General features: G+C 45.4%; 1 protein-coding gene across 1 annotated transcript in view; it reads left to right on the top strand.

Moving 5' to 3' along the window:
* Positions 1 to 13,456: 13,456 nt before the first annotated feature.
* NIPAL2 (NIPA like domain containing 2) overlaps positions 13,457 to 22,272 on the top strand; it is a 66,343-nt gene continuing 57,527 nt past the window's right edge. The window contains exon 1 of the mRNA XM_084619136.1: positions 13,457 to 13,787. Within this exon, the coding sequence (XP_084475262.1) occupies positions 13,671 to 13,787 (117 nt within the window). The 5' untranslated portion in view covers positions 13,457 to 13,670. The remainder of the gene's footprint in view (positions 13,788 to 22,272) is intronic.

Below are 22,272 nucleotides of genomic sequence, written 5' to 3' on the forward strand. Positions count from 1 at the left end.
GGAGGATCCTGGGAACTACAGGCCAGTCAGCCTCACCTCAGTCCCTGGAAAAATCATGGAGCAGGTCCTCAAAGAATCAATTCTGAAGCACTTGCATGAGAGGAAAGTGATCAGGAACAGCCAGCATGGATTCACCAAGGGAAGGTCATGCCTGACTAATCTAATCGCCTTTTATGATGAGATTACTGGTTCTGTGGATGAAGGGAAAGCAGTGGATAAATTGTTTCTTGACTTTAGCAAAGCTTTTGACACAGTTTCCCACAGTATTCTTATCAGCAAGTTAAGGAAGTATGGGCTGGATGAATGCACTATAAGGTGGGTAGAAAGCTGGCTAGATTGTCGGGCTCAACGGGTAGTGATCAATGGCTCCATGTCTAGTTGGCAGCCGGTATCAAGTGGAGTGCCCCAAGGGTCGGTCCTGGGGCCGGTTTTGTTCAATATCTTCATAAATGATCTGGAGGATGGTGTGGATTGCACTCTCAGCAAATTTGCTGGGAGGAGTGGTAGATACGCTGGAGGGGAGGGATAGGATACAGAAGGACCTAAACAAATTGGAGGATTGGGCCAAAAGAAATCTGATGAGGTTCAATAAGGATAAGTGCAGGGTCCTGCACTTAGGACGGAAGAACCCAATGCACAGCTACAGACTAGGGACCGAATGGCTAGGCAGCAGTTCTGCGGAAAAGGACCTAGGGGTGACAGTGGACGAGAAGCTGGATATGAGTCAGCAGTGTGCCCTTGTTGCCAAGAAGGCCAATGGCATTTTGGGATGTATAAGTAGGGGCATAGCGAGCAGATCGAGGGACGTGATCGTTCCCCTCTATTCGACATTGGTGAGGCCTCATCTGGAGTACTGTGTCCAGTTTTGGGCCCCACACTACAAGAAGGATGTGGATAAATTGGAGAGAGTCCAGCGAAGGGCAACAAAAATGATTAGGGGTCTGGAACACATGACTTATGAGGAGAGGCTGAGGGAGCTGGGATTGTTTAGCCTGCAGAAGAGAAGAATGAGGGGGGATTTGATAGCTGCTTTCAACTACCTGAAAGGGGGTTCCAAAGAGGATGGCTATAGACTGTTCTCAATGGTAGCAGATGACAGAACGAGGAGTAATGGTCTCAAGTTGCAGTGGGGGAGGTTTAGATTGGATATTAGGAAAAACTTTTTCACTAGGAGGGTGGTGAAACACTGGAATGCGTTACCTAGGGAGGTGGTAGAATCTCCTTCCTTAGAGGTTTTTAAGGTCAGGCTTGACAAAGCCCTGGCTGGGATGATTTAACTGGGAATTGGTCCTGCTTCGAGCAGGGGGTTGGACTAGATGACCTTCTGGGGTCCCTTCCAACCCTGATATTCTATGATTCTATAAGTATTCAGTAACTGAAGTTTGAGTTCTGTTAGTTTTGATTTGACAGAGAGGTCACATAGTATGTCTCTTTTCCCTGGCTGGATGAGTCTAACTCTTAGAATCAAGTTTTTTAGCACAAATACTCCCATTTACAAATTCAAAATGCACTCTCCAAATGTATTATTTGCTTAGCATTCTCTCATCCCATGCTTAGTTCCTGCCAGTAAGTGCATTCTCTAGAATAGCTGCATAAAGTGACCAGCAAATGAGGGCAAACACAAAGAGAACTTGTTTACAAATTTGTATGGACAGCCATGGAAAAAATTGTATGGTATTTACCCAGCTCTAACAGAACTTAACATGTCAAGTCCTCAAGACGTAAAGCAGGCCTTTTAAGCCTGTACGACCAGGACTCACAGTGAGACAGGCAACAAATAAGAGTCAAGGAGGTTGACTGGTATGATTTGGGTTACATTATTTAACGCTTCTTAAGATTTCAAGTAACTTCAGTCTTGGTCCCTATTTTTCTCCAGTTGAAGCCAATGGCAAAACTCCTATATAAATAAGAGTATAATCCAACTCTATTGACATTTGTGTTCCTTAATGTCAATAAATTATTGTCTGAAAATAGGACGATAGCAGTTCTGTGTGGGACAGAGGTAAATGTGAGTTAAAAATGAGGTACTCTACCTCCATTATGTTGAGATGAGAAAGATGAAGCTAAATTCTGCAAAAAAATTCAGGGCCCAGTTGTGTCTCCATGGTCCATGCATATAAGAAAAGGTGCAGCTGAGTCTGCAGTAGGTTCCTTCCCTTGTTCTGGTCCTATGGAGCAGTGGTTCTCAACCATGGTCCGTAGTCCTTTGTGGGGCCACAAACAGGTTTCAGGGGGTCTATGAAGCAGAGCCAGCGTTACTTGTCTGGTACTTGTTGGGACCCAGGGCAGAAAGCTGAAGCCCTGCCACATGGGGCTAAAGCCTGGGGGTCTGAGCCCCGCCACCCATGACTGAAGCTGAAACCTGAGCAATGTAGCTTCACCGGGGCCCTTCTGGTAAGGGGCCCCAGGCAACTGCCCTGCTTGCTACCCCCTAACACCAGCCCTGGCTTTTATATGCAGAATATCAGTGATTGTGGCACAGGTGGGCTGTGGAGTTTTTATAGCATGTTGAGGGTGGCCTCGGAAAGAAAAAGGTTGAGAACCCCTGCTGTGGAGGATGCAGCTAAGATCCTGGGATGTCCAAGGGGGGAGGTCCTAGGAAGGGAGCAAGGTGCCAGTAGGCCAGAGGTGCAATGAGTGAGTGGCGGGAGGGTGTGCAGGGGCTGACTCACCACTAGGGTGCCTCCTTGTGGCCAGGCATGGCATAGCAGCTCTCTCCTTGTCTGGTACCACCTGCTGAAGGGCGCTCCAGTGGTCTGCCTCTTCTTGTGACTTGGCCCTCTCGCTGGGTCTCTTTCAAGTCTCTTTCCTTCCAGGATAGTCAACAAACATAAACAAGGAGAATTAACCCAAAAGAATCATCCCAAAGCTGGGTCGAGGCTCTTTTCCTTCAGAGAGCGCTCATCAGGCTGTGGCTCTAAACTGAGTGCACAAGTAAACAGAGAAGAAAAGTTTTTCTCAAAGTGAATCAGCATCTAATTCTCCCTGCCCTCAGGGAGAGGCCATCGGGCAGCAGACATCTGAGGAGCTCCTGCCTTTAGTTGGCCCTCTTTTGAGGAGGAGAGGACTGAAGGTCTGGTGTCCGCCCTGATCTGCCAGCCACTGAGTTGGGTTTCTCCCTCTGAAGCATCTCTATTCAATCCTATCATCTCTCACAGGTGTGACAGGGTGGATCCACCAAAGTCCTATGTTGCCCAATTTGGGGGTTGTATTCCCCATCACAGTGTGGTATGTGGAAGATGTGCAATCATCTTTTCAATAGTCTTGGGGAGAGTCCTTAGCCCCAGGCACTCTTAACTTTCCAAGCTTACCCTCTCCCCAGTGCTGGGGGGGTCCCCCTTTAAGAAGGTCTCTGGGCAACTGCTTGCTGTAGGAGTCCCAGGAGAGCAAGATGTGGGGAAGAAGTCATTAGGCATAAATGGGGCTACCCAGACCTCTTACTATTTCCTGGTTCTGCTGGGTTCCACATGGATTCTGGAAGATCTGTGGGACTTTGGGGAGAGCAGGACATATGGCCCGTATTGTGGGGATTAGAGGGTAATCGAATGGAGCAATTGAGAAGTCTTCTTGAGGAAATCCTCACAGAGAATTCCTTCTCATTGCTACAGACTTCCCCACAAGAGGCTCTGATCGGGTCCTCAGTTATTTAGCCACTGCATAATTTTCATTAGCAATAAGTTAGTTTTTTTCCAATCCAGTTCTGAAAGGTCTTAAGTACTTGCTCTCAATCATATAGTGTATGCTGACACCTGGTGGCACTGAACTACCAAATCTTCATTAACAACTCTTATTTTCCACCTTGGGTTTATAATTGTTTTGTTTTCCTGTTGTATTTTATGAATGTTTGAGTTTAAGTACTCAGTAGAATGCACACATACAGTGTAGCTAGACATTGCTAGTAGTGTGTTATGAAATGATTGCTTGGAGAGCTATTTTCAAGCTAACAGAGTATTGTAATCTCAGGAGCAATTTATTCCATTATAAAATGGAATGAATATGTCCCATTAGTTTCCATAGTCAATAGATAGCACTGTAAAACAGTAACTAAAATTCTGGGCCCAATCTTGCTCCCACAGAGCCAGTGGCAAAACTATCCTTGAGTTCAGTGAGAGCAGGAGCAGTGCTATGTTACCTATTCAATGACTGTTTTTTACAATTACATTTGCGGTACCATCACATTGCTATATATATATATATATATATATATATATATATATAGTCATTTTAAAAACGCATTTGTATGAGTAGACAGTTATTCATGGTACCAAATGAAAGTTTGTTTCATTTCAAGTTAAAATAAGCAGTATTTAGTCAGTTGTCATGGTTTAAAAGAGATCCATTATATGACTTTTACATTAAAATTTCGATTAAAATCATGTTTAAAGTTCATTTCCTCTAATCTTATCCTGCTTTTGATTAGTTTTAAGAGCAGTTGATGGTCTTGTGCCTTGCAGTTTTTGCATTTTATATTTTGTGTACACAGTCCGGAATTTTATGTGAAATTGTAGGTTTGATCTTTGACCTCTGTTTACTATAATACTGATTTACCACTAATTTGATAGCAAGCCGTAGGGGTCTAGTGTAAACAAGCCGCTCACTTTACATAGCTATGTTTGACTCCTAAGTGGAGAAGTATGTATGGAGTATGTGCAGGATACTGTAGTCTACTACAGAAATAATAAGAACCACATCACTGTTCAACTCCCAGGTAACATTTACATTTAGATAAAATATGTTGCATGCCTGATAGGGAGAGAGAATGCATTTCTTATTCAAAAAACAAATCTAAGATGTTTTAGATTATTATTTAGAGTGTTGATGAGCTCAGTCCTGCTCCACTGAAATCAATGGGAGCTTTGCCATTGACTTTAAGCAGATCAGGATTAATTCTAAATTGAGAGAGTAGAGAAGATAAAAATGAAAATGCAAAGGACCAAAATTTATTTCACTCACAGTCTAGAAAGTAAAGGGCAAAAGCCTTCTCTGAGGTCTGTAAAACGTATCTCTGCTCCAATACTCTTTTTTTTTTCTTTACACTGATAGACATCCCAAAGGAAAACAGCTCGCAATCAATACTGTAGTAGAAATCAGAGTCTTCCCAAAATGGTGGAGTTACCAAATGTAAGCCAGGCAAAAGTACAGCACTGATGAACTACACTGCAGATTTCAAAGAGCATTATTCTTGGAAACGTCCGACAGTACACTTGTGTTCCGTGCAGGATGTTTCCTCAGAACAATTAACTCTACGTGGCATGAAGTTTTACAAATTATTAAAAATAAAGTGACGTTCGACTAATTGCAGCTGCCGGAAGGGGAGACTTTCTGCTATAGTGAGGGGGCAATTGAATTGAAATAGTTCAATATTATTCAAATGAATGTGACCCTTTCTCGGACTGTAAGCTGGTTCTGTTACTAATGTAAAAAGACATTTGAGACCTATTACATATCCAATACCATCTTCAATTATAAAAAATCAGTGTAGCATTAGAGTATAGACAAGATGGGGTAAATTGGCTGGACCCTAGAATAATGCTTCCATCGCTACTAGCATTGCAGTGTACCAACAGCAGGAGAAACTCAGAAAATGCTCAGCTACAGAGAACCTAACTCCACCCTCAAGCAAAAGGAAGATCAGAGTCCCATTTTTATTTCAAGTGATAAGCTGATGAGAAATGAGTGATCTATGACAATGGTCCTGGGCCTTGCAGGTTTATTTTGAGGATCAATTCAATGTATATTATGCCCAGGGCTGGCTCCAGGCACCGGTGTTCCAAGCAGGTGCTTGGGGCGGCAGTTAGAAAGGGGCAGCAGTTCCTCCGGCCGTGGTGGCAATTTGGCGGCAGCTTCTTTGTTCCGCCCACCGCACAGAAAATCGGTGGCAGCTTCTCCCCTTTGCCAGCTTTTTTCACTGCTTGGGGCAGTAAAAACTGTAGAGCGGGCCCTGTTATTCTGCCTCCAAATTTTTGTTATGCTGCCAATTTGTGCATTTTTGAAAATGGGGAACTGCTTTGCAGAAGCTATTGGCAACTGAGATGGGGACCAATGTGGCTTTTGGCACCCAGGAAAGGGTTGGAGGTGGTTTTGGTTATCCAAGCAGATGGGGGTTTTAGCACTAAGCATGGGAAGCATCAAGTCCTTCCCTCCCCACTTTGGGCAGAGACAGAGATGACTTTAAATATGGGAATAGGAGCTGGATTTGGATTTGTGTTCTCACCCCAACAGCTGCTTGCACTGCTCTCTGGACCTATATCTGCCATTACATCCAACAATTACAAATTGAAAATGACAAATAAGAACATTAGCTGGATGTTTCTGCTAAAATGACCTGCCTTGAAGTAGCTAATGTTGACATTTAAATTGTCCCTACCCTTTTATGTTAACAGAAGAATGGAGGCCATTCACAATTCTCCCACAGCTATTATTTCAACTCTTTTTCTAAACTCAAGCAAACATCAGTTGCATCAGTTTACATTCCATACCCATTTTGAAAGCTACTTTGCAACCATAAACCAAACTGCCTACAGACAATTTTTTTAAAATGCCAGCTTAGATTCCAGAGTACAATTATGCAACATTTTAAAATAATCTGCAATTATGCAGCCATTCATATAGCCATGTAATAGAGCAAAGCAGCTCCAGCAGAATGTACCTATGTATTCATATCTATAACCATCCCAGAATTTACAAACTACTCACGGGAATTGCTATCACAGGAACTGGTATTTTGAGTTAGACTGTACACATTGAATCACTGAAACAACATGTTTCTTAGTATGGAATAATCATTTAACTGAATAAGTGGCATTTAGAAATAGGATCAATGAAGAATCCGGCTTGCACAATAGAAAACCAGTTTGTCTAGAATACTAGTATTGACTATGTTTGTCCTTACTGGGTGCTTGGAATAGTCTTCCTGTCATAGACTACCAAGCTTCCTTTCTTTTTCTTCAAATGCTCCTTCAAGCCTCCCTCTGTGTTCAGAATTTTGTAGCCCGACCCACGCAACCCTTGTAATATTGAATAATTTAACCTATGGATCAGGGCATCTCATACGTTTTTCCATCATCGTCACAGCAAATCCCAAAGAAAAGTGACCTCCTTACAAATTGAACACTACCTGGATTGAACTCTGGCAAGATGCTTAAGGTGGAGTGGTTGTGTATTCACTTCACATCCATCTGGAAATCGAGTCCTGCCATTGAAGCTTCTTGATGCCCACCGTTATCACCAGCCATGAAGAGGCATTCATTGTTACACATGCTTGGAATTCATCAGTTTACCATCCTAATAATACATCCATCCAAGAAAGCTACCAAAACTGAACCAGTGCTGATGGAGGTAGTTGCTAGGTTCGCCTTCAAATATCCTCATTTCTGACCATGTCCTGTCACTTGATTGGGGGCAGCTAATGAAGACAATATGAATCAGAAATGTCAGTCTGGTGTTCTCCACTCTTTCTTAGCACCCATAGTTCAGTGCTGTACAACAGAGTTAGTAAAACTATGGTTCTATAGCATGACATCCCCCCAGAGGCCGCTGGCAGCAATTGCTTACACAGAAAAGTAGCAACAGGACAATCTGTATTTTATCTTTAGCTTCTTTAATGCATTCATGTGTTCTGTCCTTTCTGAAAGCAGCTAATCACACTTCTCTCTGCCCCCTGTGTCTGTCACCTGGGCCCCTGCACCTCTTTCTCTGCTGCTCAGTTCCCTTAAACACAATGCTCAGTCACCTGCTGAAGGTTCATTTCTGCACCTGCTCCCCTGGACGTATTGCCCAGCTGCTTAGTTCTCTTCACCCCTGCATCTCTGAACCCTCCCTGCTGGTAGATGGGAGCTCCAGTCTGGTTGCTCTGGAACTAAACAATTAATCCTATTTCCTCTCCTCCTGCTCTGCAGATTGTGGTGTTGTATCCACCTGTTGGATCTCATCTGAGATTGTGCCCTGGTCTACACTACGGGGTTAGGTCAAATTTAGCCACATTAGGTTGATTTTAAAATGAATGCATCTACACAACCAACCCCGTTCCGTCGACCTAAAGGGCTCTTAAAATCGACTTCTATACTCCTCCCCGGCGAGGGGAGTAGTGCTAAAATCTACCTTGCTGGGTCGAATTTGGGGTAGTGCAGATGCAATTTGAGGGTATTAGCCCCCTGGAGCTTTCCCAGAGTGCTCCAATGTGACTGCTCTGGACAGCACTTTGAACTCAAATGCACTAGCCAGGTACACAGGAAAAGCCCTGGGAAATTTTTAATTTAATTTCCTGTTTGGTCAGTGTGGCGAGTTCAGCAGCACAAATGACCATGCAGTCCCCTCAGAATCACAAACGAGCTCTAGCATGGACCGAAAGGGAGACACTGGATCTGATTGCTGTATGGGGAGAAGAATCTTTGCAGGCTGACCTCCGATCAAAAAGAGGAAATGCTAATATATATATGCCAAAACCACACAGGGCATGGTGGAGAGGCTACAACAGGGACACACAGCAGTGCCGCGTGAAAGTTAAGGAGCTCAGGCAAGCCTACCTAAAAGATAAAGGAGGCAAATGGTCGCTCCGGGTCAGAGCCCCATACACGCTGCTTCTATGATCAGTTGCATGGCATTCTAGGTGGGGACCCTACCACTACCCCACCACTGTCCGTGGACACCTGCAAGGGGGGAGTCTGATGCAACAGGGAGGAGGATTTTGTAGATGAAGAAGAGGAGGAGGAGGAGGAGAATGGGCAGCAGCCAAGTGGTGAATCCGTTCTCCTCGGCAGCCAGGACCTTTTCATCACCCTGGAGCCAATACCTTCCAAAGACGGGATCCCTGACCCTGAAGCTGGAGAAGGCAGCTCTGGTGAGTGCACATTTGTAACTACAGTACAGGGTTTAAAATCAATAGTGTTTAATGTTTGATTTGCCCTGAAGACTTGGGATGCATTTGCAGCCAGTACAGCTACTGGAGAAGTTTGTTAACGTGCCTGGGGATGGAGCGGGAATCCTCCAGGGACATCTCCATGAAGCTCTCCTGGAGGTACTCTGAAAGCCTTTGCAGAAGGTTTCTGGGGAGGGCTGCCTTATTTCGTCCTCCACGGTAGGACACTTTACCATGCCAAGCCAGTAGCAAGTAGTCTGGAATCACTGCAGCACAAAGCATGGCAGCGAATGGTCCTCGGTTTTGGTCGCATTCGAGCAACATTCCGTCTTTATCTTTCTATGTTAGGCTCAGGAGAGTGATATCATTCATGGTCACCTGGCTAAAATAGGGGAATTTTTGTAAAGGAACAGTAAAAGGACCTTGTTCGTGCTGGGTTGTTTGCGCTTGGCTAAAAGGGATCACCCCGGAGAATAGCCATGCAGCGGGGTAGGGGGAGGTGTGTGCTGCACATCCACCCGAAAACCGCAGCCCCTCCTTTTAAATGTGAAACCCAACCAGCATTGCTTGCTATGGGAAAGGATGGCGCTGCAGTTTGAAACCATTCCCACATGTTATGAAGGCGGAAGAAGCCAACCCGCGTACCAAAAGGCTTACCGTGGCTGCCTGGAAACCGAATTCTGTTGCCCAGCTGTTTGTGAACTGGCAGGCACTCAGTATAAAAGGCAAAATGCGATCTTGTACTTAAAGCACATGTGCTGTCTGCTGTGAATTGCTTGATTCACTGTGTAAGAGTCTCCCTTTTGTTCTCAGAAATGTATCATCTTAAATTTTACTTTCCTTTTTTATCTCCCCTCAGGTGCAAATGTTTCTATGCTCCCCTATCATCTCCATCCCTGAGGTTATCATGGATTAGAAGGCAAAAAAAATGCACTTGCAATGACCTGTTTTCCGAGCTCATGCAGTCCTCCCATACTGATAGGGCACAGCTTAATGCATGGAGGCATTCAGTGGCAGAGGCCAGGATGCATTAAGTGAGCGCAAAGAGCAGAGGTAGGAGGCGATGCTGAGGCTAATGGCAGAGCAAACGGACATGATGAAGCGTCTGTTGGAGATGCAGGAAAGCCAACAAGAGCACAGACCCCTGCTGCATCCATTGTATAACTGCCTGCCCTCCTCCCCAAGTTCCATAAACTCTTCACCTAGATCCCAAGAATGCAGGGGGAGGCTCCGGGCACTCAGCCACTCCACTCCAGAGGATGGCCCAAGCAACAGAAGGCTGTCATTCAAACCGTTTTGATTTGTAGTGTGGCTACAATAAGCAATGTGGCCTTGTCCTTCCCTCCTCCCACACCCCATCCCACCCAGGCTACCTTGCCAGTTATTTCACTTTTTTTTAATTAATAAAGAAAGAATGCATTGTTTCAAAACAATAGTTACTTTATTTCCTTTGCCAGCTGTGATCAAAGGGGGGAGGGTGGTTGGCTTACAGTGAATTAAAATCAACAAAGGGGGCGAGTTTGCAGCAAGGAAAAACACACACAACTGTCACACTGTAGCCTGGCCAGTCATGAAACTGGTTTTCAAAGCCTCTCCGATGCACAGCGTGCCTTGCTTTGCTCTTCTAATTGCCCTGGTGTCTGGCTGCTCAAAATCGGCCACCAGGTGATTTGCCTCAACCTCCCACCCCGCCATAAACATCTCACCCTTACTCTCACAGATATTATGGGGCACACAGCAAGCAGCAATAACAATGGGAATGTTGGTTGCGCTGAGATCTAACCTAGTCAGCAAACAGCACCAGCGAGCTTTTAAATGTCCAAAGGCACATTCTATCACCATTCTGCACTTGCTCAGCCTATAGTTAAACTGCTCCTTACTAATGTCCACGCTGCCTATGAATGGCTTCATGAGCCATGGGAGCAAGGGGTAGGCAGGTCCCCAAGGATAACTACTGACATTTCAACATCCCCAATGGTAATTTTCTGGTCTAGGAAATAAGTCCCTTCTTGCAACTGCTTTAACAGCCCAGAATTCCTAAATATGCGAGCATCATGCACCTTTCCCAGCCATTCCACACTGATATCAGTGAAACGTCCTTTGTGATCCACCAGTGCTTGCAGCACCATTGAGAAGTACCCCTTGCGGTTTACGTACTGGTTGGCAAAGTGCTCTGGTGCCAAGATAGGGATATGTGTTCAGTCTATCGCCCCACCACAGTTAGGGAACCCCACTGCAGCAAAGCCATCCAGTATGATCTGCACATTTCCCAGAGTCACTACCCTTGATAACAGAATGCCAGTGATTGCACTGGCTACTTGGATCACAGCAGCCCCCACAGTAGACTTGTCCTCTCCAAATTGATTCCTGACTGACAGTAGGAGTTAGGCGTTGCAAGCTTCCAGAGGGCTATCGCCACTTGCTTGTCAACTCTCAGGGCAGCTCTCATCTTGGTATTCCTGCGCTTCAGGGTGGGGAAAGCAACTCGCAAAGTTCAAGTGAAAGTGGCTTTACGCATGCAAAAGTTTCGAAGCCACTGTGAATCATCCCGTACCCGCAACACTATGTGGTCCCACCAGTCTGTGGTTGTTTGCCGGGCCCAGAATTGGCGTGACACTGTATCAACCAGTCCCACTGCCACCATGATGTCCCAATTGCCACAGCCCGTGCTTTCAGGAACATCTGTGTCCGTGTCCTCATCACAATCGTCCTCGTGCTGGCGTCTCTTAGCCTGGTTCTGCACATACTCCAGGATACTGTGCAAGGTGTTTACAATGCTCACAACAGCAGCAGTGAGCTGAGCGGGCTCCATGCTTGCCATGGTATGGCATCGGCATGGGTAATCCAGGAAAAAAGGCGCAAAACAATTGTCTGCCGGTGCTTTCACGGAGGGAGGTAGGGAAGGAGGGGCGACTGGCGACATGTACCCAAAACCACCCACGACAATGTTTTTGCTCCATCAGGCATTGGGAACTTAACCCAGATTCCAGTGGGCGGCAGAGACTGTGGGAACTGTGGGATAGCTACCCACAGTGCACCGCTCCGTAAGTCGATGCTAGCCACGGTGTTGAGGACGCACTCCGCCGACTTAATGTGCTTAGTGGGGACATACACAATTGACTGTATAAAATCGATTTCTAAAAATTGACTTCTATAAAATCGACCTAATTTCATAGTGTAGACATACCCTTAGATTATATGCTCTTCAGGGCAGGGACTGCATTTTCATTATGTATTTGTACAGTGTCTAGCACAATAGGGCCCTGGTTGGGGGCCAGAGGTGCTCTGCAATACAAATAATAAGAGCAGCCTGAATGGCCACCAGTGCCCATGTGTGTCCTATAAAAGACGTTTCAGAGGGACACACTGCTAATAATGCTGCTGTAGCTTGTATCTCTGGGAGCACTGTTCAGCAAAACAACAATACCTGAGAAACAACATGGAATGAGGAAGGGATGCCAATCTAATTATTCCAAGAGTTTTCTCACAGTATGCCTTCCTGGGCCATTTCATATAAATGAGGCCAACAAGCAAGATTTACAGCCACAGCAGACTGGCAGATGGACAGTGTAAACAGTAATTGCCCAAGGGTATCCAAGATTCTCTAGTTCTTTGATATGTATGTGTCTACAGAACTGTTCAGATTATGCTCAGTTACATTCTCTCCTAGGATGCAACAGTTCTCCCTTTGGTTCTCAATGTAGAGCCTCTCTGCTACTCTGTGAGACTTTGTCTATCCTCCTGTGATTGTTAGCCCCCCCCCCAACCCTTCTTTCTTCATGATCCCCCAAATGTCTTGACCACCTTTAATGCTCTCTGAACCCTTTAACTTCACTTCTAATGCCTTTTCCCGCTACAGTGATAAAAATTTGTCCAAAGGAATTTCAGACTTCATCTTTAAAACCCAGTGGAGTAGTTTCCCCTTACAAAACATGAATTAGTTACATTCTGTGCACACTTCATACACACACTCCTATTTAATCTCATGCATTTATGGACAAAAACATCCTACTGAAATTGAGTAGCCTTTAAGAGAAAAAAGTTGGGTGAACATATAAACAAGGGTTTACATGCACCATCAAGTGTATTTGCTCTTGAATATTACTTACTATCCTATTGAAAAAGTTTCACTTGGCTAGTCACTGAGCAGAAATAATACCATGCTGTATAGGTGACTAATAAAACATCACAAATAGCAAACAGGTGACCTGACATCTTGAAAACAGACCCATCGGCTGAAATCTGTTCACATAAATTATTTGGAAAATAGTTACAAATAACGAATATGCTCACAGAAATAAGTCTGAGTGCAAATGACTCAGAGCTAAAAAAGATCACCAGCCTAAGTTATTAGAGTTAGTCAGTGCTCAGCGGTTGTGAAAGAGTTAAGCTTTCAGGCAGCTGATACAGAACAGGGGTAGGGCACTGGGAAGTTGCGGGGGAGGGAAGGTCTGAGTGCTGTGCTAGGAGCAGTAAAGCTAGCTGAGAAATTCCTGCACTTGGCTTTGTTGTTATGCTCCCCCTACAAATTTGTATAGGCAACAAAACAAGCCATAGCCCCCAATACACCTCCAAGTCCCCCAGAGTCCCACCAGCAGCTCTTCTCCCTTCCCCGACTCTTCATACACCTGTGCAATGTCCGGGCAGCAGTGGAGGGTGCAGAGGAGGGTGTCATTCAAGCTGAATTTCCTACTCCCAAACCATCCCAAACCAGGAAGTGACTGTAAAGTTTTCACGCTCCTCTCCTGAGAGCAACACGTCCCCTCCTGCTCATGGCACTGCCTGCAGCGGAGTCCCCCTGGGGGCACAACTGATGGCTGGAGAAATGCCCAGCCTGACCGCATTAGACCAGCTGCCCTGGAACTCCACCTCTGCGGAGCAAGGGGCCAGAAATGGGTCCCACTTCAACTTTTGGTACAACACAAACAAGGTAAGCCGGGGAGTGTCTGACCCAGGAGGGCTTAGGAGTGGGAGTGCAAGGCAGAACCCAGTAGAGGGGGAAGGGGAGTTTGTTACAGGAGTTAGGACAGTTTCACAGGAAGTTTCTTTTTGCTGCTTCATGTTACTTGCTTTAAAGACAGGTTACAGAGTAGCAGCCGTGTTAGTCTGTATTCACAAAAAGAAAAGGAGTACTTGTGGCACCTTAGAGACTAGCAAATTTATTTGAGCATAAGCTTTCATGAGCTACAGCTCTCTTCATCGGATGCATTCATTTTCCACAGAATGCATCCGATGAAGTGAGCTGTAGCTCACGAAAGCTTATGCTCAAATAAATTTGCTAGTCTCTAAGGTGCCACAAGTCCTCCTTTTCTTTTTGCTTTAAAGAGCCACCCTTAAGCCGTTTACACCTGCTTTTCATTAGTTAATTAATCAGTATTCAGCCTCTGCTTGGTTAGCTCTGGACACTCCTCTATCCCCAAAGCATAGGACACTGAAAGATGCGAGAAATAGACATTTACCAACCCTCATGAGGAGAGACAAATGTTCTCCTATGACAGTTTAGGGTGTAGCTATTTTTTTTAAGTGCCAACACTGTGCTTGGTGCTGTATAGGTCACAAAATGGAGACCGGCCCTGCATTTTAGAGCTGACAACTTGTTTGTACATCTGCTAATAATAAAAAAAGCTGATTACATACCTTGGCCTCCTCCCTTTTTATGGATTAACAAACTGGGAAGGAATGGAAGTTAATAAACACTATCCTGTTTGGATGAGAATTGAGCTCCCTTTTTGTAATGCAAAGTTCTTAATCGTTACAGGAGACAGTCTTTTTTACATTTGACTTGTAAAGAGCTACTACCCCCTCCCCCCCACAAAATGTCCCAACACTAGATCATACTCCTCTTGAGGGTCCCAGTAACTCCCTCCCCTGCTCTGATTCTGCATTCACCTATTGGGCAGGTATCCAGGCAGCAGTTAAGATAGAGGCCTGTGTCAGACAGACAGTCTCCTACTCCCAAACCAGTGAGTGACTGTGAAGTCTCCACAATTCTCTCCTCTGACTAACTAGTCCCCTCCAGCGCTGGGTTGTGCCTGGTATTGCTTGTGGCACGACTGCAATGCTTACCCAGGAACTGGGCAAGTGAGAGCCAGAACTTAAGTGATGCCTGATGGTGGCAAAGAGATGGACATCCTGAATGCCATAGACGAGCTATCGGGGAATTACACCTTCAGGGAACAGAGAGCTGGCAATGAATCACTGTCTGACTTCTGGTCCAACACAAGCAAGGTAAATAAAATGACTTGCAAGATAGGAGGGAGTTCAAGTGAGTTTAGAAGTTAGAGCCCAGGAGCCCAACTGAACTTGCTGAGCTACTCAGGGAAGGTAGTGCAGAGGAACTGCTGATGTGACACAAGGAGTCAACAAGTGAGGTTCTCTCTGGTCACTCAATAACAGACCTCAAAGTGGCAATTCTTCAACAAAAAAACTTCAAAAACAGACTCCAACGTGAAACTGCAGAACTGGAATTAATTTGCAAACTAGATACCATCAGATTAGGCCTGAATGAAGACTGGGAGTGGTTGGGACATTATAAAACCTAAACTTAATTTCCCCAATACTAATTTCTCCCTACTGTTACTCACACCTTCTTGTCAACTGTCTGTAATGGGCCACTTTCTTACCACTTCAAAAGTTATTTCTCCTCCCTTGGTATCCTGCTGTTAATTGATTTATCTCATTAGACTGACCTAACACTTGGTAAAGCAACCCACATCCCTTCATGTATTTATACCTGCTCCTGTATCTTTTACTTCATGCATCTGCTGAAGTGGGTTCTAGCCCACGAAAGCTTATGCCCAAATAAATTTGTTAGTCTCTAAGGTGCCACAAGGACTCCTCGTTTTTTTATAATAGGAGGTTACTCTCTCTAATGCCCAGCCCTGCTTCAGTTTTTTTAAGTATAACTTTTGTTGTTATTGGTTAGATAAAATATGAAAGTACTCTTGGAGTTTTGAACTGTTTTGTGGAACATTCTGTCACTTTAATTTGGATACCAGAACATGGTCTTTGGGAAAATACTTATTCTTTCTGTTCCTCAGTTTACTTGTAAAACTGAGACTACAAAGGAAATAACAGTAGCTAGACCTAGGGTAGTGAGGACAGTGTGAATATGTGTATACACACACACACACAATTATATAATATTAAAAAAACAAGACTAACATGATGTATGCCCATCACTGGCCTGATCCCTCTGCTTGTGTATCTTAGCCCTTTCCTACACTTTTCACTTGTCTATTTAGGTCACAGTTGTACAATGAGAAGTATGGAAGTGCATCCCCGTGCACATGGAGCTCACTGAAGTCTATGGAGCTCTGTGTGCAACTCCTTGCAGGAGCAGGCCTTGGATTGTATTCTTTTTGCTGCAGGGACTGGGTCTTCCTGTGTGTTTGTACTGCACCTAGCACAATTGGGCCCTGATCCTGATGGGGTCTTTTGGGCAGGAGCACAGTTAATAAGAAACAATGCTTATCAAGATATGGGTGTTGTGAGGCTTAAACCATGGTATGTAAAGCATTTTGAGGTCTTCTGATTATATCTCCCAGACTTCAGTTTCCAAAGTGTTGATCTTTTTCCCTTTTCAGTTTGCCTCTTTGGAAGTATTGAAGCTATTTTCTGTTTCCTTTTTTGGAAAAGGGATTGTCCCAATTTTGTTGGGGGACTGATGTCCTTTCTCAGAACTGCATGTGGATGGTCCTGAAGGCAGGTGATCTTTGACCATGTATAACAAAAGTATAGGAGCCTTTTGTTTTTATCGAGAAGTGAATGATAATAGCTGAGGCAGTTTATTGTTAGTGTAGAAAAGTCCATCAAGACAGAATCATATATTCTGATATTTTCTCTGTGCCTGCCCTGTATTACACATTGTGGTATACTGACATGTTTAATAATGCATTCATAGTGGATTAAATATGCATTTAGTACCTGTAACATTGCTTGACAAACTATTGTCACCTTTTGGGAACTCGTAGACTTATTGCAGTCATTCCCAAACTTTTTAGTAGGGCAACCCAAACTGCATTTGTCTCTTTTTTTGTGACGCACACAGGATCCAAATTCATGGGGGTGGGCGCAAAATCATAGGCCAGCATCTTCATCTTCTGTTGCCACTTCCTTCTCGCTCCACCATGGGGCATTGACCACACTCAGTATCACCTTCTACCTAGGACTAAAAAAAAACCCAAGGAGTACTTGTGGCATCTTAGAGACTAACAAATTTATTTCAGCATAAGCTTTCGTGGGCTAAAACCCACTTCATTGGATGCATGCAGTGGAAAATACACTAGGAAGATATATATACACAGAGAACATGAAAAAATGGGTGTTGCCATACCAACTCTAACGAGACTAATCAATTAAGGTGGGCTATTATCAGCAGGAGAAAAAAAACTTTTGTAGTGATAATCAGGATGGCCCATTTCAAACAGTTGACAAGAAGGTGTGAGTAACAGTAGGGGAAAAATTAGCATGGGGAAATAGTTTTTACTTTGTGTAATGACCCATCCATTCCCAGTCTTTATTTAAGACTAATTTAATGGTGTCTAGTTTGCAAATTAATTCAAATTCTGCAGTTTCTCGTTGGAGTCTGTTTTTGAAGGTTGTTTTTTTTTTTTTTTGGAGAATTGCGACTTTTAGGTCTGAAATTGAGTGACCAGGGAGGTTGAAGTGTTCTCCGACTGGTTTTTAAATGTTATAATTCTTGACGTCTGATTTGTGTCCAGAGTTGTCAACAGGCTTTGTTGCAAGGATAGGTTCCTGGGTTAGTGTTTCTGTTGTGTGGTGTGTGGTTGCTGGTGAGTATTTGTTTCAGATTGGGGGGGCTGTCTGTGAGCGAGGACTGGCCTGTCTCTCAAGATCTGTGAGAGTGAGGGATCGTCCTTCAGGATAGGTTGTAGATCCTTGATGATGTGCTGGAGAAGTTTTAGTTGGGGGCTGAAGGTGACGGCTAGTGGTGTTATGTTATTTTCTTTGTTGGGTCTGTCCTGGAGTAGGTGACTTCTGGGTATTCTTCTGGCTCTGTCAATCTGTTTCTTTTTTTTTTTTTCCTTTGCTGATACAGACTAACATGGCTACCACTCTGAAACCTGTCACCCTGAGACTGCAACCCTAATCCTTGCCTGGTATATATGTGTGTGTGGCCGGGGGAGGCTGGAGAGCTAGAACACCCCATGTTCACCCTGACTTCTGTCTCACACTGCTGGGCCTGGCTTCCCACTCTGGGTATTGCAGCCTGGGCATCCACAGAAATTTTTCACGTGGTACACATAACTGAACCATTCTCATGGTGTCTACACATACTCTTATCTTACACTGGGCACAATGTGGCTAGGCCAAACTCCCTTCTGTTCACCTCCCAGGCTCTCCACAGCCCCTCTCCCAGCCAGCCCTCTTCTGTGGGCACTCACCGTAGTTCCCATACTTGTAGGAGGTCTTAAGGCGGTCACTGAACAAGTCCTGCAAGCAGAGCAGAGGGGACATGGGGTGCTGGAATCGGGACGAGGCCAAACAGGGCCCCAGGAGGGAGCCTTGGTGCGGGAGCTGGCCCAGCAGCAGCAGCAAGGAGGAACAGCGCTGCCCGCTCAGATTTGGCCTCATGGCCCTGCATCATGACGGGGAGCAGCAGAGCCAAAATTGAGTGAGTGGCATTGCAGCCTGGTGCACAAGGGTCACAGCACTGCTCAGGTTTGGTCTCATGGACCCTCCATCATGGTGAAGGAGCTGTGGGGCCCAATGTGAGTGGACAATGGGGCACACAGGGCTGCTCCTCTTCACTGCTGCTGTTGAGCCGGCTTCTGCACCAGTTTGTGAACCAGACCTGTTGGAGCTCAGGTTGGGCCCCCCCAGTGAATTTGGCCCTAGGTATGCGCCTAGGTTTTCTATGCCTTAATCTGGTCCTGCAAATGCTACGCACCCTGTGTAATATGTATACATTTGTGGGTACCAGTGCACAGCACCAGTCAGATTTCGCCCAGTCACCTTTCTGTCTGTCATGATGGAGGGGCAGCCTGTGCAAACCTGGAGAGAGCTGCAACCCTGTACACCAGGTAGCAATGCCTGGAGTGGGGACCTGGGCCCAGCCCTACAAGACAGGAGCCACCACTGCAGGGTGAGTGCGCTTCAGGCTTGCTCTCCAACCTTCCCACTGGGAGGCACATTTGCCCTGGGATTGCTACCCATCTAGAACCTTCCGGAGACACCATTTGGGAAACACTGTCCCAGAGTATGTCTTCACTACCAACCTTAAAGCGCTGCCGTATAGCGCGGCACCAGTGCTGGGAGCGAGCTCACCACCACGAGGAGAGGGGAGTAGCTACCAGCACTGGGAGCATGCTGAAACTTGCAGTGCTCAGGGATGTGTTTTTTCACACCCCTGAGCAATGTTCTCTCTAATTTTTGACAGGCCGTGTGTGCAAAAAATTTCTTCTGTGCAAATTGTTGTGCAAGTGGTGTTTCGCCGTGTGCGCGGGGTTTTGGATCTGTGTGCATGTGCACAGTTTAGAGCGAACAGTGCCCTGAGTGAGAAAGTTGCAGCGCTGTAAAGTGGCAGTGTAGACAAGGCCCCAGTCTTTCTAGGCTTGTCTACACTGAGTTAATTGATCACCAGTTAACTTGAGGCAGCTGATGTTTGTAAAGGCTCCTCTGGATGCTCCCCAGATGTTTATTCCAGCGTGCAAATGTCTGTGGTTTATTCCATGGAATGCAGGGAATAGTCTCACTGTCCTGATTGCAGAATGGGGACTGCTGTGCTCCATGAGATACACTCGTGCACCTGCGTACAGCCTCATTGAAGTCCAAGGGTTTTCCCCCAAGGACACGGGGCCGGACTGAGGCTGATGTGAGTTATCAAGAAAATGGGAATGCTCCCTTTTCTCCCCCGGGTAAAATGTCTACTAAAATGAATAAACATCTCAAACCATGCTTTGCAAAGTACATCCTCCTCATTCACAGTTCCTTACATGTCTGGACTATGAAACTTTATGCTTAACATTTTTAGTTCTCTGCTTCGGGGGAGTGGACAGAATTTCCATAAGTATCATATTTTCCAGCACTCCTAATGCAAAAATATGCTTAGACTTTAAAAAAGCAAAACAGATTCCCCTTTTGGGATCGTTCCTGGGGAATCTGAATGCAAAAGATGACTTTGTTAAAATTAGGACTGTAAAACCTGGTTTATAATGGAACAGTTTTGCAACCTTCATTCGCGCAGTTGCTACCAGAGCTGACGTGTATCACTCATTTCTTTTCTTGTATTGTGACCACCGTTCTGAATGAAAGGGGACTGTGCTGTTTATCTGCCATATAATTAAAATTGCCTAGTGAGGAAGCGTGGCCTGCTGTTTATAAATGCAGGACTGGGAGCCAGACAGGCTCCTAGATGATCTTTCAGGCTCTGCCAAAGACTTGGACCTTGCATACCCTGGCAGAGCCTCACTGAAATCAACAAGGGTCCAGATGAAGAGGTTTTCATTATCATGGAATTGCTGGATTAAACATTTACGAGAGTTGTATATTGTTAGGGGCTTATTCCTTCACCCGCTTACTTCCCTGGTCCTTCTCGCATGAATAGAGAGCAACAATACCTGAAGTCCAAAGGCGCAAACAATTCGATGTTATTGGGGTGAACTTCCAGCAAGCATGATTCAAGTTTCCTTCCTTAGTGTCCCCCTCCCAGCTCTGACACCACAGAGCCTTGCCTGTGTCCCTGTTCCCATTTCCTCCCCTTAGCAAAACATGATTCCAATTTCCCCACCCCATTCCCTGTTCCCATTCCTCTCACCCTTACTTCCTGATTGCCTGCAGACTATATAGTAAAACTTGAGTTCTGCTTAGCTATACCTTAACCAATCATTTTCCTGAAATTTAGCTAACCAATCCTAACATATTGAAACATGATTATTTAACCAATTATATCCCACCACCCTAATTAGTTTGACACCCAGCAAAATTAATTATACAGCAGACAGAAACAATCACAGAACCAGACAGAGTCCATGCAAATAAACAATAGCAAAGTGTGAACTATAATGACAAAACAATACAGAAGTGAGGATTTCACAACTACAGCTATAAAGACATTCGGGTTTCCCAGCTGTGTCTATTGATAAGTGAGTTCTTACTGAACAGAAAACTATCAAACTAAACTTCCTTTTACATCTTCTAGGCACTTCCCTTTCTCTGGAGGTGACAGGCATTATCAGGACAGGACTGTATTCCTAACAGCCCAATAGCACCTTATTTCAATGTGACTAGTTTGGAATGTGAGGATGTGACCGGTCGCTTCCCAGCTTATGGCTGCCTCTGTTGCTTAGCCAGAGATCTTAGCCTAAGAACAGGGCCTCAGACTGTCACTGTAAGAGAAGGCCCGTAAACAGGCAGACTGTGATTTTGATTCTTTCTTTTATACCTCTATAACTAGCTAAGTGATAAGAATACACCTAAATTCTTAAAGTATAGGCCTTTGCAGACAGTCCTGAATATCTGTATCCTAACATATATAAGTATTATGAGCAAGGGTGAAAGTAACTTAAAGGGCTTACCGGTACGCCGGAGTCCTGAGCGGCAGCATGGCTTCAACTGGAAGAGGCGTGGCCTCAACCAGAAGATTTGTTTAAATCAAGATTTAAAGGCCCTGGGGCTCCAGCTCTGGCTGGGAGCCCCAGGGCCTTTAAATCACCCCGGAGCTACCAGCTGCAGAGGCGGCTGGGAGCCCCGGGGCTCAGGGGCGAATTAAAGGGCCAGGGGCTCTGGCCACTGCAGAGCTCCGGGCCCTTTAAATCACCGTGGGAGCCCTGCCGTCGCTACCCCGAGGCTCCGGCAGTGATTTAAAGGGCCAGGGCTCCCCGCAGCGGCTGGAGCCCTGGCCCTTTAAATCACCGCAGGGGAAGCCAATCTGGTCTGGCACTGCGTACCGGCTTACTTTCACCTCTGTATATGGGTAAGATTCTGTGTGAGCACAGAACTCACAGCCCTGAGGAATGGGAGGGCTAACGTGGCTATAAGCCACCTTGGTGCTCTCCTTCCTAGGCTGCTCTGGGGACTGCAGAGACCACCAGCATAATTTAGATAATTTTATGGGCTCGCCACCTAGGCCACAGCCCTACCCAAAATATCTGCAGCACAGCATGCTGCTTTCCTGCCCAGGACATCCCATTCCTAGCCACACTGCCAGTACACTCTCTGCGTCACAGGTTACCAGGAGTCCACATTGCCTGCACCAAGGGAATCCTCCACAGCTGCATATGGGGCTTTTTAGGACCCTTTTGTGCTACCTCAGCCCTTTCATACCGCATAAAGGGGCAGGAGCAGGGATGAAGATCTTGCTCTCAAGTCTTATTTCCTTTTATGCTTATCCTAACAATATTTTTCTAAAACTGTATATAGCCTACATGGAAACAGTCAATCTTTCTTTCTTA

This window comes from Lepidochelys olivacea (genome assembly GCF_965140295.1).
Source record: "Lepidochelys olivacea isolate rLepOli2 genome assembly, chromosome: 2".
In the NCBI taxonomy this organism is placed as follows: domain Eukaryota; kingdom Metazoa; phylum Chordata; order Testudines; family Cheloniidae; genus Lepidochelys; species Lepidochelys olivacea.